The sequence below is a fragment of the Oncorhynchus clarkii genome, chromosome 9, assembly GCF_045791955.1.
Source record: "Oncorhynchus clarkii lewisi isolate Uvic-CL-2024 chromosome 9, UVic_Ocla_1.0, whole genome shotgun sequence".
In the NCBI taxonomy this organism is placed as follows: Eukaryota; Metazoa; Chordata; class Actinopteri; order Salmoniformes; family Salmonidae; genus Oncorhynchus; species Oncorhynchus clarkii.
Genome location: NC_092155.1, coordinates 11,135,840 through 11,154,470, shown reverse-complemented (window position 1 = coordinate 11,154,470; position 18,631 = coordinate 11,135,840). Strand labels below are relative to the sequence as shown.

The 18,631-nt window shown below is 45.1% G+C and overlaps 1 protein-coding gene across 1 annotated transcript in view; it reads right to left on the bottom strand.

Moving 5' to 3' along the window:
- Positions 1 to 18,631, bottom strand: part of LOC139417086 (actin-binding protein WASF3-like) — a 114,325-nt gene that overhangs the window by 17,764 nt on the left and 77,930 nt on the right. The window contains exon 8 of the mRNA XM_071166334.1: positions 17,418 to 17,717. Coding sequence (XP_071022435.1) covers positions 17,418 to 17,717 — 300 coding nt within the window. The remainder of the gene's footprint in view (positions 1 to 17,417; positions 17,718 to 18,631) is intronic.

Sequence of the window (18,631 nt, the reverse complement as noted above, 5' to 3'; positions counted from 1 at the left end):
ATCATGACAGTGAATCAGACAACACCTCTCTCTCATCATGACAGTGAATCAGACAACACCTCTCTCTCATCATAACAGGAAATCAGATAACACCTCTCTCTCATCATGACAGTGAATCAGACAACACCTCTCTCTCATCATGACAGTGGGAGGACAACACCTCTCTCTCATCATGACAGTGGGAGGACAACACCTCTCTCTCATCATGACAGTGGGAGGACAACACCTCTCTCTCATCAGTGAATCAGATAACACCTCTCTCTCATCATGACAGTGAATCAGACAACACCTCTCTCTCATCATAACAGGGAATCAGACAACACCTCTCTCTCATCATGACAGTGGGAAGGCAACACCTCTCTCTCATCATGACAGTGGGAGGACAACACCTCTCTCTCATCATGACAGTGGGAGGACAATACCTCTCTCTCATCATGACAGTGGGAGGACAACACCTCTCTCTCATCATGACAGTGAATTAGACAACACCTCTCTCTCATCAGTGAATCAGACAACACCTCTCTCTCATCATGACAGTGAATCAGACAACACCTCTCTCTCATCATGACAGTGGGAGGACAACACCTCTCTCTCATCATGACAGTGGGAGGACAACACCTCTCTCTCATCATGACAGTGAATCAGACAACACCTCTCTCTCATCATGACAGTGAATCAGACAACACCTCTCTCTCATCATGACAGTGAATCAGAAAACACCTCTCTCTCATCATGACAGTGAATTAGACAACACCTCTCTCTCATCAGTGAATCAGACAACATCTCTCTCTCATCATGACAGTGAATCAGACAACACCCCTCTCTCATCAGTGAATCAGACAACACCTCTCTCTCATCATGACAGTGAATCAGACAACACCTCTCTCTCATCATAACAGGGAATCAGACAACACCTCTCTCTCATCAGTGAATCAGACAACAGCTCTCTCTCATCATGACAGTGAATCAGACAACACCTCTCTCTCATCATGACAGTGAGTCAGACAACACCTCTCTCTCATCAGTGAATCAGACAACACCTCTCTCTCATCATGACAGTGAATCAGACAACACCTCTCTCTCATCAGTGAATCAGACAACACCTCTCTCTCATCATGACAGTGAATCAGACAACACCCCTCTCTCATCAGTGAATCCGACAACACCTCTCTCTCATCATGACAGTGAATCAGACAACACCTCTCTCTCATCATGACAGTGAATCAGACAACACCTCTCTCTCATCATAACAGGAAATCAGATAACACCTCTCTCTCATCATGACAGTGAATCAGACAACACCTCTCTCTCATCATGACAGTGGGAGGACAACACCTCTCTCTCATCATGACAGTGGGAGGACAACACCTCTCTCTCATCATGACAGTGGGAGGACAACACCTCTCTCTCATCAGTGAATCAGATAACACCTCTCTCTCATCATGACAGTGAATCAGACAACACCTCTCTCTCATCATAACAGGGAATCAGACAACACCTCTCTCTCATCATGACAGTGGGAAGGCAACACCTCTCTCTCATCATGACAGTGGGAGGACAACACCTCTCTCTCATCATGACAGTGGGAGGACAATACCTCTCTCTCATCATGACAGTGGGAGGACAACACCTCTCTCTCATCTTGACAGCGAATCAGACAACATCTCTCTCTCATCAGTGAATCAGACAACATCTCTCTCTCATCATGACAGTGAATCAGACCACATCTCTCTCTCATCTTGACAGCGAATCAGACAACACCTTTCTCTCATCAGTGAATCAGACAACATCTCTCTCTCATCATGACAGTGAATGAGACAAAACCTCTCTCTCAACATGACAGTGAATCAGACAACACCTCTCTCTCATCAGTGAATCAGACAACACCTCTCTCTCATCATGACAGTGAATCAGACAACACCTCTCTCTCATCATGACAGTGGGAGGACAACACCTCTCTCTCATCATGACAGTGGGAGGACAACACCTCTCTCTCATCATGACAGTGAATCAGACAACACCTCTCTCTCATCAGTGAATCAGACAACACCTCTCTCTCATCATGACAGTGAATCAGACAACACCTCTCTCTCATCATGACAGTGGGAGGACAACACCTCTCTCTCATCATGACAGTGGGAGGACAACACCTCTCTCTCATCATGACAGTGAATCAGACAACACCTCTCTCTCATCATGACAGTGAATCAGACAACACCTCTCTCTCATCATGACAGTGAATCAGAAAACACCTCTCTCTCATCATGACAGTGAATTAGACAACACCTCTCTCTCATCAGTGAATCAGACAACATCTCTCTCTCATCATGACAGTGAATCAGACAACACCCCTCTCTCATCAGTGAATCAGACAACACCTCTCTCTCATCATGACAGTGAATCAGACAACACCTCTCTCTCATCATAACAGGGAATCAGACAACACCTCTCTCTCATCAGTGAATCAGACAACAGCTCTCTCTCATCATGACAGTGAATCAGACAACACCTCTCTCTCATCATGACAGTGAGTCAGACAACACCTCTCTCTCATCAGTGAATCAGACAACACCTCTCTCTCATCATGACAGTGAATCAGACAACACCTCTCTCTCATCAGTGAATCAGACAACACCTCTCTCTCATCATGACAGTGAATCAGACAACACCCCTCTCTCATCAGTGAATCCGACAACACCTCTCTCTCATCATGACAGTGAATCAGACAACACCTCTCTCTCATCATGACAGTGAATCAGACAACACCTCTCTCTCATCATAACAGGAAATCAGATAACACCTCTCTCTCATCATGACAGTGAATCAGACAACACCTCTCTCTCATCATGACAGTGGGAGGACAACACCTCTCTCTCATCATGACAGTGGGAGGACAACACCTCTCTCTCATCATGACAGTGGGAGGACAACACCTCTCTCTCATCAGTGAATCAGATAACACCTCTCTCTCATCATGACAGTGAATCAGACAACACCTCTCTCTCATCATAACAGGGAATCAGACAACACCTCTCTCTCATCATGACAGTGGGAAGGCAACACCTCTCTCTCATCATGACAGTGGGAGGACAACACCTCTCTCTCATCATGACAGTGGGAGGACAATACCTCTCTCTCATCATGACAGTGGGAGGACAACACCTCTCTCTCATCTTGACAGCGAATCAGACAACATCTCTCTCTCATCAGTGAATCAGACAACATCTCTCTCTCATCATGACAGTGAATCAGACCACATCTCTCTCTCATCTTGACAGCGAATCAGACAACACCTTTCTCTCATCAGTGAATCAGACAACATCTCTCTCTCATCATGACAGTGAATGAGACAAAACCTCTCTCTCAACATGACAGTGAATCAGACAACACCTCTCTCTCATCAGTGAATCAGACAACACCTCTCTCTCATCATGACAGTGAATCAGACAAAACCTCTCTCTCAACATGACAGTGAATCAGACAACACCTCTCTCTCATCATGACAGTGAATCAGACAACACCTCTCTCTCATCATGACAGTGAATCACACAACACCTCTCTCTCATCTTGACAGTGAATCAGACAAAACCTCTCTCTCATCATGACAGTGAATCAGACAACACCTCTCTCTCAACATGACAGTGAATCAGACAACACCTCTCTCTCATCATGACAGTGGGAGGACAACACCTCTCTCTCATCATGACACTGAATCAGACAACACCTCTCTCTCATCATAACAGTGAATCAGACAACACCTCTCTCTCATTATGACAGTGGGAGGACAACACCTCTCTCTCATCATGACAGTGGGAGGACAACACCTCTCTCTCATCATGACAGTGAATCAGACAACACCTCTCTCTCATCATGACAGTGAATCAGACAACACCTCTCTCTCATCGTGACAGTGAATCAGACAACACCTCTCTCTCATCAGTGAATCAGACAACATCTCTCTCTCATCATGACAGTGAATCAGACAACACCCCTCTCTCATCAGTGAATCAGACAACACCTCTCTCTCATCATGACAGTGAATCAGACAACACCTCTCTCTCATCATGACAGTGAATCAGACAACACCTCTCTCTCATCATAACAGGGAATCAGACAACAACTCTCTCTCATCATGACAGTGAATCAGACAACACCTCTCTCTCATCATGACAGTGAATTAGACAACACCTCTCTCTCATCATGACAGTGGGAGGGCAACACCTCTCTCTCATCATGATAGTGGGAGGACAACACCTCTCTCTCATCATGACAGTGGGAGGACAACACCTCTCTCTCATCATGACAGTGGGAGGACAACACCTCTCTCTCATCATGACAGTGAATTAGACACCTCTCTCTCATCAGTGAATCAGACAACACCTCTCTCTCATCATGACAGTGAATCAGACAACACCTCTCTCTCATCATGACAGTGAATTAGACAACACTTCTCTCTCATCATGACAGTGGGAGGACAACACCTCTCTCTCATCATGACAGTGAATCAGACAACACCTCTCTCTCATCATGACAGTGAATCAGACAACACCTCTCTCTCATCATGACAGTGAGTCAGACAACACCTCTCTCTCATCAGTGAATCAGACAACACCTCTCTCTCATCATGACAGTGAATCAGACAACACCTCTCTCTCATCAGTGAATCAGACAACACCTCTCTCTCATCATGACAGTGAATCAGACAACACCCCTCTCTCATCAGTGAATCCGACAACACCTCTCTCTCATCATGACAGTGAATCAGACAACACCTCTCTCTCATCATGACAGTGAATCAGACAACACCTCTCTCTCATCATAACAGGAAATCAGATAACACCTCTCTCTCATCATGACAGTGAATCAGACAACACCTCTCTCTCATCATGACAGTGGGAGGACAACACCTCTCTCTCATCATGACAGTGGGAGGACAACACCTCTCTCTCATCATGACAGTGGGAGGACAACACCTCTCTCTCATCAGTGAATCAGATAACACCTCTCTCTCATCATGACAGTGAATCAGACAACACCTCTCTCTCATCATAACAGGGAATCAGACAACACCTCTCTCTCATCATGACAGTGGGAAGGCAACACCTCTCTCTCATCATGACAGTGGGAGGACAACACCTCTCTCTCATCATGACAGTGGGAGGACAATACCTCTCTCTCATCATGACAGTGGGAGGACAACACCTCTCTCTCATCATGACAGTGAATTAGACAACACCTCTCTCTCATCAGTGAATCAGACAACACCTCTCTCTCATCATGACAGTGAATCAGACAACACCTCTCTCTCATCATGACAGTGGGAGGACAACACCTCTCTCTCATCATGACAGTGGGAGGACAACACCTCTCTCTCATCATGACAGTGAATCAGACAACACCTCTCTCTCATCATGACAGTGAATCAGACAACACCTCTCTCTCATCATGACAGTGAATCAGAAAACACCTCTCTCTCATCATGACAGTGAATTAGACAACACCTCTCTCTCATCAGTGAATCAGACAACATCTCTCTCTCATCATGACAGTGAATCAGACAACACCCCTCTCTCATCAGTGAATCAGACAACACCTCTCTCTGATCATGACAGTGAATCAGACAACACCTCTCTCTCATCATGACAGTGAATCAGACAACACCTCTCTCTCATCATGACAGTGAATTAGACAACACTTCTCTCTCATCATGACAGTGGGAGGACAACACCTCTCTCTCATCATGACAGTGAATCAGACAACACCTCTCTCTCATCATGACAGTGAGTCAGACAACACCTCTCTCTCATCAGTGAATCAGACAACACCTCTCTCTCATCATGACAGTGAATCAGACAACACCTCTCTCTCATCAGTGAATCAGACAACACCTCTCTCTCATCATGACAGTGAATCAGACAACACCCCTCTCTCATCAGTGAATCCGACAACACCTCTCTCTCATCATGACAGTGAATCAGACAACACCTCTCTCTCATCATGACAGTGAATCAGACAACACCTCTCTCTCATCATAACAGGAAATCAGATAACACCTCTCTCTCATCATGACAGTGAATCAGACAACACCTCTCTCTCATCATGACAGTGGGAGGACAACACCTCTCTCTCATCATGACAGTGGGAGGACAACACCTCTCTCTCATCATGACAGTGGGAGGACAACACCTCTCTCTCATCAGTGAATCAGATAACACCTCTCTCTCATCATGACAGTGAATCAGACAACACCTCTCTCTCATCATAACAGGGAATCAGACAACACCTCTCTCTCATCATGACAGTGGGAAGGCAACACCTCTCTCTCATCATGACAGTGGGAGGACAACACCTCTCTCTCATCATGACAGTGGGAGGACAATACCTCTCTCTCATCATGACAGTGGGAGGACAACACCTCTCTCTCATCATGACAGTGAATTAGACAACACCTCTCTCTCATCATGACAGTGAATCAGACAACACCTCTCTCTCATCAGTGAATCAGACAACACCTCTCTCTCATCATGACAGTGAATCAGACAACACCTCTCTCTCATCATGACAGTGGGAGGACAACACCTCTCTCTCATCATGACAGTGGGAGGACAACACCTCTCTCTCATCATGACAGTGAATCAGACAACACCTCTCTCTCATCATGACAGTGAATCAGACAACACCTCTCTCTCATCATGACAGTGAATCAGAAAACACCTCTCTCTCATCATGACAGTGAATTAGACAACACCTCTCTCTCATCAGTGAATCAGACAACATCTCTCTCTCATCATGACAGTGAATCAGACAACACCCCTCTCTCATCAGTGAATCAGACAACACCTCTCTCTCATCAGTGAATATGACAACACCTCTCTCTCATCATGACAGTGGGAGGACAACACCTCTCTCTCATCATGACAGTGAATCAGACAACACCTCTCTCTCATCATGACAGTGAATCAGACAACACCTCTCTCTCATCATGACAGTGAATCAGAAAACACCTCTCTCTCATCATGACAGTGAATTAGACAACACCTCTCTCTCATCAGTGAATCAGACAACATCTCTCTCTCATCATGACAGTGAATCAGACAACACCCCTCTCTCATCAGTGAATCAGACAACACCTCTCTCTCATCAGTGAATCAGACAACACCTCTCTCTCATCATGACAGTGAATCAGACAACACCTCTCTCTCATCATGACAGTGGGAGGGCAACACCTCTCTCTCATCATGACAGTGGGAGGACAACACCTCTCTCTCATCATGACAGTGAATTAGACCACACCTCTCTCTTATCAGTGAATCAGACAACACCTCTCTCTCATCATGACAGTGAATTAGACAACACCTCTCTCTCATCAGTGAATCAGACAACATCTCTCTCTCATCATGCCAGTGAATCAGACAACACCCCTCTCTCATCAGTGAATCAGACAACACCTCTCTCTCATCATGACAGTGAATCAGACAACACCTCTCTCTCATCATGACAGTGAATTAGACAACACCTCTCTCTCATCATGACAGTGGGAGGGCAACACCTCTCTCTCATCATGACAGTGGGAGGACAACACCTCTCTCTCATCATGACAATGGGAGGACAACACCTCTCTCTCATCATTACAGTGGGAGGACAACACCTCTCTCTCATCATGACAGTGAATTAGACAACACCTCTCTCTCATCAGTGAATCAGACAACACCTCTCTCTCATCATGACAGTGAATCAGACAACACCTCTCTCTCATCATGACAGTGAATTAGACAACACCTCTCTCTCATCATGACAGTGGGAGGGCAACACCTCTCTCTCATCATGACAGTGGGAGGACAACACCTCTCTCTCATCATGACAGTGGGAGGACAACACCTCTCTCTCATCAGTGAATCAGATAACACCTCTCTCTCATCATGACAGTGAATCAGACAACATCTCTCTCTCATCAGTGAATCAGATAACACCTCTCTCTCATCAGTGAATCAGACAACACCTCTCTCTCATCAGTGAATCAGACAACACCTCTCTCTCATCATGACAGTGAATCAGACAACACCTCTCTCTCATCAGTGAATCAGACAACACCTCTCTCTCTCATCATGACACTGAATCAGACAACACCTCTCTCTCATCAGTGAATCAGACAACACCTCTCTCTCATCATGACAGTGAATCAGACAACACCTCTCTCTCATCATGACAGTGAATCAGACAACACCTCTCTCTCATCAGTGAATCAGACAAGACCTCTCTCTCATCATGACAGTGGGAGGACAACACCTTTCTCTCATCATGACAGTGGGAGGACAACACCTCTCTCTCATCATGACAGTGGGAGGACAACACCTCTCTCTCATCATGACAGTGAATCAGACAACACCTCTCTCTCATCATGACAGTGAATCAGACAACACCTCTCTCTCATCATGACAGTGAATCAGAAAACACCTCTCTCTCATCATGACAGTGAATTAGACAACACCTCTCTCTCATCAGTGAATCAGACAACATCTCTCTCTCATCATGACAGTGAATCAGACAACACCCCTCTCTCATCAGTGAATCAGACAACACCTCTCTCTCATCAGTGAATATGACAACACCTCTCTCTCATCATGACAGTGGGAGGACAACACCTCTCTCTCATCATGACAGTGAATCAGACAACACCTCTCTCTCATCATGACAGTGAATCAGACAACACCTCTCTCTCATCATGACAGTGAATCAGAAAACACCTCTCTCTCATCATGACAGTGAATTAGACAACACCTCTCTCTCATCAGTGAATCAGACAACATCTCTCTCTCATCATGACAGTGAATCAGACAACACCCCTCTCTCATCAGTGAATCAGACAACACCTCTCTCTCATCAGTGAATCAGACAACACCTCTCTCTCATCATGACAGTGAATCAGACAACACCTCTCTCTCATCATGACAGTGGGAGGGCAACACCTCTCTCTCATCATGACAGTGGGAGGACAACACCTCTCTCTCATCATGACAGTGAATTAGACCACACCTCTCTCTTATCAGTGAATCAGACAACACCTCTCTCTCATCATGACAGTGAATTAGACAACACCTCTCTCTCATCAGTGAATCAGACAACATCTCTCTCTCATCATGACAGTGAATCAGACAACACCCCTCTCTCATCAGTGAATCAGACAACACCTCTCTCTCATCATGACAGTGAATCAGACAACACCTCTCTCTCATCATGACAGTGAATTAGACAACACCTCTCTCTCATCATGACAGTGGGAGGGCAACACCTCTCTCTCATCATGACAGTGGGAGGACAACACCTCTCTCTCATCATGACAATGGGAGGACAACACCTCTCTCTCATCATTACAGTGGGAGGACAACACCTCTCTCTCATCATGACAGTGAATTAGACAACACCTCTCTCTCATCAGTGAATCAGACAACACCTCTCTCTCATCATGACAGTGAATCAGACAACACCTCTCTCTCATCATGACAGTGAATTAGACAACACCTCTCTCTCATCATGACAGTGGGAGGGCAACACCTCTCTCTCATCATGACAGTGGGAGGACAACACCTCTCTCTCATCATGACAGTGGGAGGACAACACCTCTCTCTCATCAGTGAATCAGATAACACCTCTCTCTCATCATGACAGTGAATCAGACAACATCTCTCTCTCATCAGTGAATCAGATAACACCTCTCTCTCATCAGTGAATCAGACAACACCTCTCTCTCATCAGTGAATCAGACAACACCTCTCTCTCATCATGACAGTGAATCAGACAACACCTCTCTCTCATCAGTGAATCAGACAACACCTCTCTCTCTCATCATGACACTGAATCAGACAACACCTCTCTCTCATCAGTGAATCAGACAACACCTCTCTCTCATCATGACAGTGAATCAGACAACACCTCTCTCTCATCATGACAGTGAATCAGACAACACCTCTCTCTCATCATAACAGGAAATCAGATAACACCTCTCTCTCATCATGACAGTGAATCAGACAACACCTCTCTCTCATCATAACAGGGAATCAGACAACACCTCTCTCTCATCATGACAGTGGGAAGGCAACACCTCTCTCTCATCATGACAGTGGGAGGACAACACCTCTCTCTCATCATGACAGTGGGAGGACAATACCTCTCTCTCATCATGACAGTGGGAGGACAACACCTCTCTCTCATCATGACAGTGAATTAGACAACACCTCTCTCTCATCAGTGAATCAGACAACACCTCTCTCTCATCATGACAGTGAATCAGACAACACCTCTCTCTCATCATGACAGTGGGAGGACAACACCTCTCTCTCATCATGACAGTGGGAGGACAACACCTCTCTCTCATCATGACAGTGAATCAGACAACACTTCTCTCTCATCATGACAGTGAATCAGACAACACCTCTCTCTCATCATGACAGTGAATCAGAAAACACCTCTCTCTCATCATGACAGTGAATTAGACAACACCTCTCTCTCATCAGTGAATCAGACAACATCTCTCTCTCATCATGACAGTGAATCAGACAACACCCCTCTCTCATCAGTGAATCAGACAACACCTCTCTCTCATCAGTGAATATGACAACACCTCTCTCTCATCATGACAGTGGGAGGACAACACCTCTCTCTCATCATGACAGTGAATCAGACAACACCTCTCTCTCATCATGACAGTGAATCAGACAACACCTCTCTCTCATCATGACAGTGAATCAGAAAACACCTCTCTCTCATCATGACAGTGAATTAGACAACACCTCTCTCTCATCAGTGAATCAGACAACATCTCTCTCTCATCATGACAGTGAATCAGACAACACCCCTCTCTCATCAGTGAATCAGACAACACCTCTCTCTCATCAGTGAATCAGACAACACCTCTCTCTCATCATGACAGTGAATCAGACAACACCTCTCTCTCATCATGACAGTGGGAGGGCAACACCTCTCTCTCATCATGACAGTGGGAGGACAACACCTCTCTCTCATCATGACAGTGAATTAGACCACACCTCTCTCTTATCAGTGAATCAGACAACACCTCTCTCTCATCATGACAGTGAATTAGACAACACCTCTCTCTCATCAGTGAATCAGACAACATCTCTCTCTCATCATGACAGTGAATCAGACAACACCTCTCTCTCATCAGTGAATCAGACAACACCTCTCTCTCATCATGACAGTGAATCAGACAACACCTCTCTCTCATCATGACAGTGGGAGGGCAACACCTCTCTCTCATCATGACAGTGGGAGGACAACACCTCTCTCTCATCATGACAGTGAATTAGACCACACCTCTCTCTTATCAGTGAATCAGACAACACCTCTCTCTCATCATGACAGTGAATTAGACAACACCTCTCTCTCATCAGTGAATCAGACAACATCTCTCTCTCATCATGCCAGTGAATCAGACAACACCCCTCTCTCATCAGTGAATCAGACAACACCTCTCTCTCATCATGACAGTGAATCAGACAACACCTCTCTCTCATCATGACAGTGAATTAGACAACACCTCTCTCTCATCATGACAGTGGGAGGGCAACACCTCTCTCTCATCATGACAGTGGGAGGACAACACCTCTCTCTCATCATGACAATGGGAGGACAACACCTCTCTCTCATCATTACAGTGGGAGGACAACACCTCTCTCTCATCATGACAGTGAATTAGACAACACCTCTCTCTCATCAGTGAATCAGACAACACCTCTCTCTCATCATGACAGTGAATCAGACAACACCTCTCTCTCATCATGACAGTGAATTAGACAACACCTCTCTCTCATCATGACAGTGGGAGGGCAACACCTCTCTCTCATCATGACAGTGGGAGGACAACACCTCTCTCTCATCATGACAGTGGGAGGACAACACCTCTCTCTCATCAGTGAATCAGATAACACCTCTCTCTCATCATGACAGTGAATCAGACAACATCTCTCTCTCATCAGTGAATCAGATAACACCTCTCTCTCATCAGTGAATCAGACAACACCTCTCTCTCATCAGTGAATCAGACAACACCTCTCTCTCATCATGACAGTGAATCAGACAACACCTCTCTCTCATCAGTGAATCAGACAACACCTCTCTCTCTCATCATGACACTGAATCAGACAACACCTCTCTCTCATCAGTGAATCAGACAACACCTCTCTCTCATCATGACAGTGAATCAGACAACACCTCTCTCTCATCATGACAGTGAATCAGACAACACCTCTCTCTCATCAGTGAATCAGACAAGACCTCTCTCTCATCATGACAGTGGGAGGACAACACCTTTCTCTCATCATGACAGTGGGAGGACAACACCTCTCTCTCATCATGACAGTGGGAGGACAACACCTCTCTCTCATCATGACAGTGAATCAGACAACACCTCTCTCTCATCATGACAGTGAATCAGACAACACCTCTCTCTCATCATGACAGTGAATCAGAAAACACCTCTCTCTCATCATGACAGTGAATTAGACAACACCTCTCTCTCATCAGTGAATCAGACAACATCTCTCTCTCATCATGACAGTGAATCAGACAACACCCCTCTCTCATCAGTGAATCAGACAACACCTCTCTCTCATCAGTGAATATGACAACACCTCTCTCTCATCATGACAGTGGGAGGACAACACCTCTCTCTCATCATGACAGTGAATCAGACAACACCTCTCTCTCATCATGACAGTGAATCAGACAACACCTCTCTCTCATCATGACAGTGAATCAGAAAACACCTCTCTCTCATCATGACAGTGAATTAGACAACACCTCTCTCTCATCAGTGAATCAGACAACATCTCTCTCTCATCATGACAGTGAATCAGACAACACCCCTCTCTCATCAGTGAATCAGACAACACCTCTCTCTCATCAGTGAATCAGACAACACCTCTCTCTCATCATGACAGTGAATCAGACAACACCTCTCTCTCATCATGACAGTGGGAGGGCAACACCTCTCTCTCATCATGACAGTGGGAGGACAACACCTCTCTCTCATCATGACAGTGAATTAGACCACACCTCTCTCTTATCAGTGAATCAGACAACACCTCTCTCTCATCATGACAGTGAATTAGACAACACCTCTCTCTCATCAGTGAATCAGACAACATCTCTCTCTCATCATGACAGTGAATCAGACAACACCCCTCTCTCATCAGTGAATCAGACAACACCTCTCTCTCATCATGACAGTGAATCAGACAACACCTCTCTCTCATCATGACAGTGAATTAGACAACACCTCTCTCTCATCATGACAGTGGGAGGGCAACACCTCTCTCTCATCATGACAGTGGGAGGACAACACCTCTCTCTCATCATGACAATGGGAGGACAACACCTCTCTCTCATCATTACAGTGGGAGGACAACACCTCTCTCTCATCATGACAGTGAATTAGACAACACCTCTCTCTCATCAGTGAATCAGACAACACCTCTCTCTCATCATGACAGTGAATCAGACAACACCTCTCTCTCATCATGACAGTGAATTAGACAACACCTCTCTCTCATCATGACAGTGGGAGGGCAACACCTCTCTCTCATCATGACAGTGGGAGGACAACACCTCTCTCTCATCATGACAGTGGGAGGACAACACCTCTCTCTCATCAGTGAATCAGATAACACCTCTCTCTCATCATGACAGTGAATCAGACAACATCTCTCTCTCATCAGTGAATCAGATAACACCTCTCTCTCATCAGTGAATCAGACAACACCTCTCTCTCATCAGTGAATCAGACAACACCTCTCTCTCATCATGACAGTGAATCAGACAACACCTCTCTCTCATCAGTGAATCAGACAACACCTCTCTCTCTCATCATGACACTGAATCAGACAACACCTCTCTCTCATCAGTGAATCAGACAACACCTCTCTCTCATCATGACAGTGAATCAGACAACACCTCTCTCTCATCATGACAGTGAATCAGACAACACCTCTCTCTCATCATAACAGGAAATCAGATAACACCTCTCTCTCATCATGACAGTGAATCAGACAACACCTCTCTCTCATCATAACAGGGAATCAGACAACACCTCTCTCTCATCATGACAGTGGGAAGGCAACACCTCTCTCTCATCATGACAGTGGGAGGACAACACCTCTCTCTCATCATGACAGTGGGAGGACAATACCTCTCTCTCATCATGACAGTGGGAGGACAACACCTCTCTCTCATCATGACAGTGAATTAGACAACACCTCTCTCTCATCAGTGAATCAGACAACACCTCTCTCTCATCATGACAGTGAATCAGACAACACCTCTCTCTCATCATGACAGTGGGAGGACAACACCTCTCTCTCATCATGACAGTGGGAGGACAACACCTCTCTCTCATCATGACAGTGAATCAGACAACACTTCTCTCTCATCATGACAGTGAATCAGACAACACCTCTCTCTCATCATGACAGTGAATCAGAAAACACCTCTCTCTCATCATGACAGTGAATTAGACAACACCTCTCTCTCATCAGTGAATCAGACAACATCTCTCTCTCATCATGACAGTGAATCAGACAACACCCCTCTCTCATCAGTGAATCAGACAACACCTCTCTCTCATCAGTGAATATGACAACACCTCTCTCTCATCATGACAGTGGGAGGACAACACCTCTCTCTCATCATGACAGTGAATCAGACAACACCTCTCTCTCATCATGACAGTGAATCAGACAACACCTCTCTCTCATCATGACAGTGAATCAGAAAACACCTCTCTCTCATCATGACAGTGAATTAGACAACACCTCTCTCTCATCAGTGAATCAGACAACATCTCTCTCTCATCATGACAGTGAATCAGACAACACCCCTCTCTCATCAGTGAATCAGACAACACCTCTCTCTCATCAGTGAATCAGACAACACCTCTCTCTCATCATGACAGTGAATCAGACAACACCTCTCTCTCATCATGACAGTGGGAGGGCAACACCTCTCTCTCATCATGACAGTGGGAGGACAACACCTCTCTCTCATCATGACAGTGAATTAGACCACACCTCTCTCTTATCAGTGAATCAGACAACACCTCTCTCTCATCATGACAGTGAATTAGACAACACCTCTCTCTCATCAGTGAATCAGACAACATCTCTCTCTCATCATGACAGTGAATCAGACAACACCCCTCTCTCATCAGTGAATCAGACAACACCTCTCTCTCATCATGACAGTGAATCAGACAACACCTCTCTCTCATCATGACAGTGAATTAGACAACACCTCTCTCTCATCATGACAGTGGGAGGGCAACACCTCTCTCTCATCATGACAGTGGGAGGACAACACCTCTCTCTCATCATGACAATGGGAGGACAACACCTCTCTCTCATCATTACAGTGGGAGGACAACACCTCTCTCTCATCATGACAGTGAATTAGACAACACCTCTCTCTCATCAGTGAATCAGACAACACCTCTCTCTCATCATGACAGTGAATCAGACAACACCTCTCTCTCATCATGACAGTGAATTAGACAACACCTCTCTCTCATCATGACAGTGGGAGGGCAACACCTCTCTCTCATCATGACAGTGGGAGGACAACACCTCTCTCTCATCATGACTGTGGGAGGACAACACCTCTCTCTCATCAGTGAATCAGATAACACCTCTCTCTCATCATGACAGTGAATCAGACAACATCTCTCTCTCATCAGTGAATCAGATAACACCTCTCTCTCATCAGTGAATCAGACAACACCTCTCTCTCATCAGTGAATCAGACAACACCTCTCTCTCATCATGACAGTGAATCAGACAACACCTCTCTCTCATCAGTGAATCAGACAACACCTCTCTCTCTCATCATGACACTGAATCAGACAACACCTCTCTCTCATCAGTGAATCAGACAACACCTCTCTCTCATCATGACAGTGAATCAGACAACACCTCTCTCTCATCATGACAGTGAATCAGACAACACCTCTCTCTCATCAGTGAATCAGACAAGACCTCTCTCTCATCATGACAGTGGGAGGACAACACCTTTCTCTCATCATGACAGTGGGAGGACAACACCTCTCTCTCATCATGACAGTGGGAGGACAACACATCATCGCGTGACTCCAATTTTTCTTCGATATGATGGTTATTATTTCAATATATGGCGTTTCCTCTGCCATTTCCTGTGTAATTAATATCAGAGACACTAAACGCCTCCACTGTGTCGAATGAACAAATGATCTGATCACGTTTCCATCACTCCTGTCGTTTTTATTTTCTAACTAAATTACTTTTCTCGCATAAAAACTGTAGATGGAAATGTGGTTAGCATCATATATACTTTTTGAGAACAGAACATTTGTGTTGGCGTGATTTATCTGAGAGGTTCTACTATCCACAGTACGTATACAGATCTGCAGGCCTGCAATTGAGTGTTAAAGTCAGATTGACAACATAACCCTAACAGTCTACTAATTTATGTAACCGATATATAGATATGGAATAGGTCTTAATGTATTGACTCAATACCTAGTAATACCTAATGACACAATACCTAGTAATACCCAATGACTCAATACCTAGTAATACCTAATGACACAATACCTAGTAATACCTAATGACTCAATACCTAGTAATACCTAATGACACAATACCTAGTAATACCTAACGACACAATACCTAGTAATACCTAATGACTCAATACCTAGTAATACCTAATGACACAATACCTAGTAATACCTAATGACTCAATACCTAGTAATACCTAATGACACAATACCTAGTAATACCCAATGACTCAATACCTAGTAATACCTAATGACTCAAAACCTAGTAATACCTAATGACACAATACCTAGTAATACCTAATGACTCAATACCTAGTAATACCTAATGACACAATACCTAGTAATACCTAATGACTAAATACCTAGTAATACCTAATGACACAATACCTAGTAATACCTAATGACACAATACCTAGTAATACATAATGACTCAAAACCTAGTAATACCTAATGACACAATACCTAGTAATACCTAATGACTCAATACCTAGTAATACCTAATGACACAATACCTAGTAATACCCAATGACTCAATACCTAGTAATACCCAATGACACAATACCTAGTAATACCCAATGACACAATACCTAGTAATACATAATGACTCAATACCTAGTAATACCTAATGACTCAATACCTAGTAATACCTAATGACTCAATACCTAGTAATACCTAACGACACAATACCTAGTAATATCTAATGACTCAATACCTAGTAATACCTAATGACACAATACCTAGTAATACCTAATGACTCAATACCTAGTAATACCTAATGACACAATACCTAGTAGCCTACAGTACGTGGTAGTTGACTTACCCATGAGCCCTGTAGTCCTTGACGGACTGCTGACGTGGACCGTTGAGTGCCCCTCCCTCGGACTGGGCGGGGGGTTGGTGGGGGGGCTGGGTGCGCCCCAGTGATGCGATTTGTCGTACGGCGGCGGCCGCCCCAGAGGGGGGGTTGGCTCTGGGGTACCCTCCCCTGTCCAGAGACTGAGTCTGGGGGGCTTGGGTGAGGTGGGGGGCACCATCGATGGGGTGGGGGGCAGAGGTGGGCTGGGAGGGGTGGTTAGGGCTGGCAGGGTAGGAATGATCGCCCATGTCTGATGCCATCGACCTGGGAGGGGTGGAGTAGGGGGGGGGGATAAAGTTACCTAGTTTCCGTTGTTGTAGATACTTATTTCTAACTTGTCATATCCTTAACAAGAACACACACTCATTGATATAATCAGAAATTCTACATAGACGTCTAGTGTTTTCCACTCCCCAGCAGAGGTCAGTAGAAGGCTAGCCAGTGTCTGTCCAATCAGCAGAGGTCAGTAGAAGGCTAACCAGTGTCTGTCCAATCAGCAGAGGTCAGTAGAAGGCTAACCAGTGTCTGTCCAATCAGCAGTCAGTAGAAGGCTAGCCAGTGTCTGTCCAATCAGCAGAGGTCAGTGGAAGGCTAGCCAGTGTCTGTCCAATCAGCAGAGGTCAGTGGAAGGCTAGCCAGTGTCTGTCCAATCAGCAGTCAGTAGAAGGCTAGCCAGTGTCTGTCCAATCAGCAGAGGTCAGTAGAAGGCTAACCAGTGTCTGTCCAATCAGCAGAGGTCAGTGGAAGGCTAGCCAGTGTCTGTCCAATCAGCAGAGGTCAGTAGAAGGCTAACCAGTGTCTGTCCAATCAGCAGAGCTCAGTGGAAGGCTAGCCAGTGTCACACTATATACAGGGTCAGTTCAATACCATACTATATACAGGGTCAGTTCAATACCATACTATATACAGGGTCAGTTCAATACCATACTATATACAGGGTCAGTTACAATACCATTCTATATACAGGGTCAGTTCAATACCATACTATATACAGGGTCAGATCAATACCATACTATATACAGGGTCAGTTCAATACCATACTATATACAGGGTCAGTTCAATACCATACTATATACAGCACATATGTCAGAGTCAAGGCCCGCGGGCCACATCCGGCCCGCAAGAAGGTTTTTTACGGCCCCTGGGATGATCTTGATTTATTATTAGAACCGGCCCGC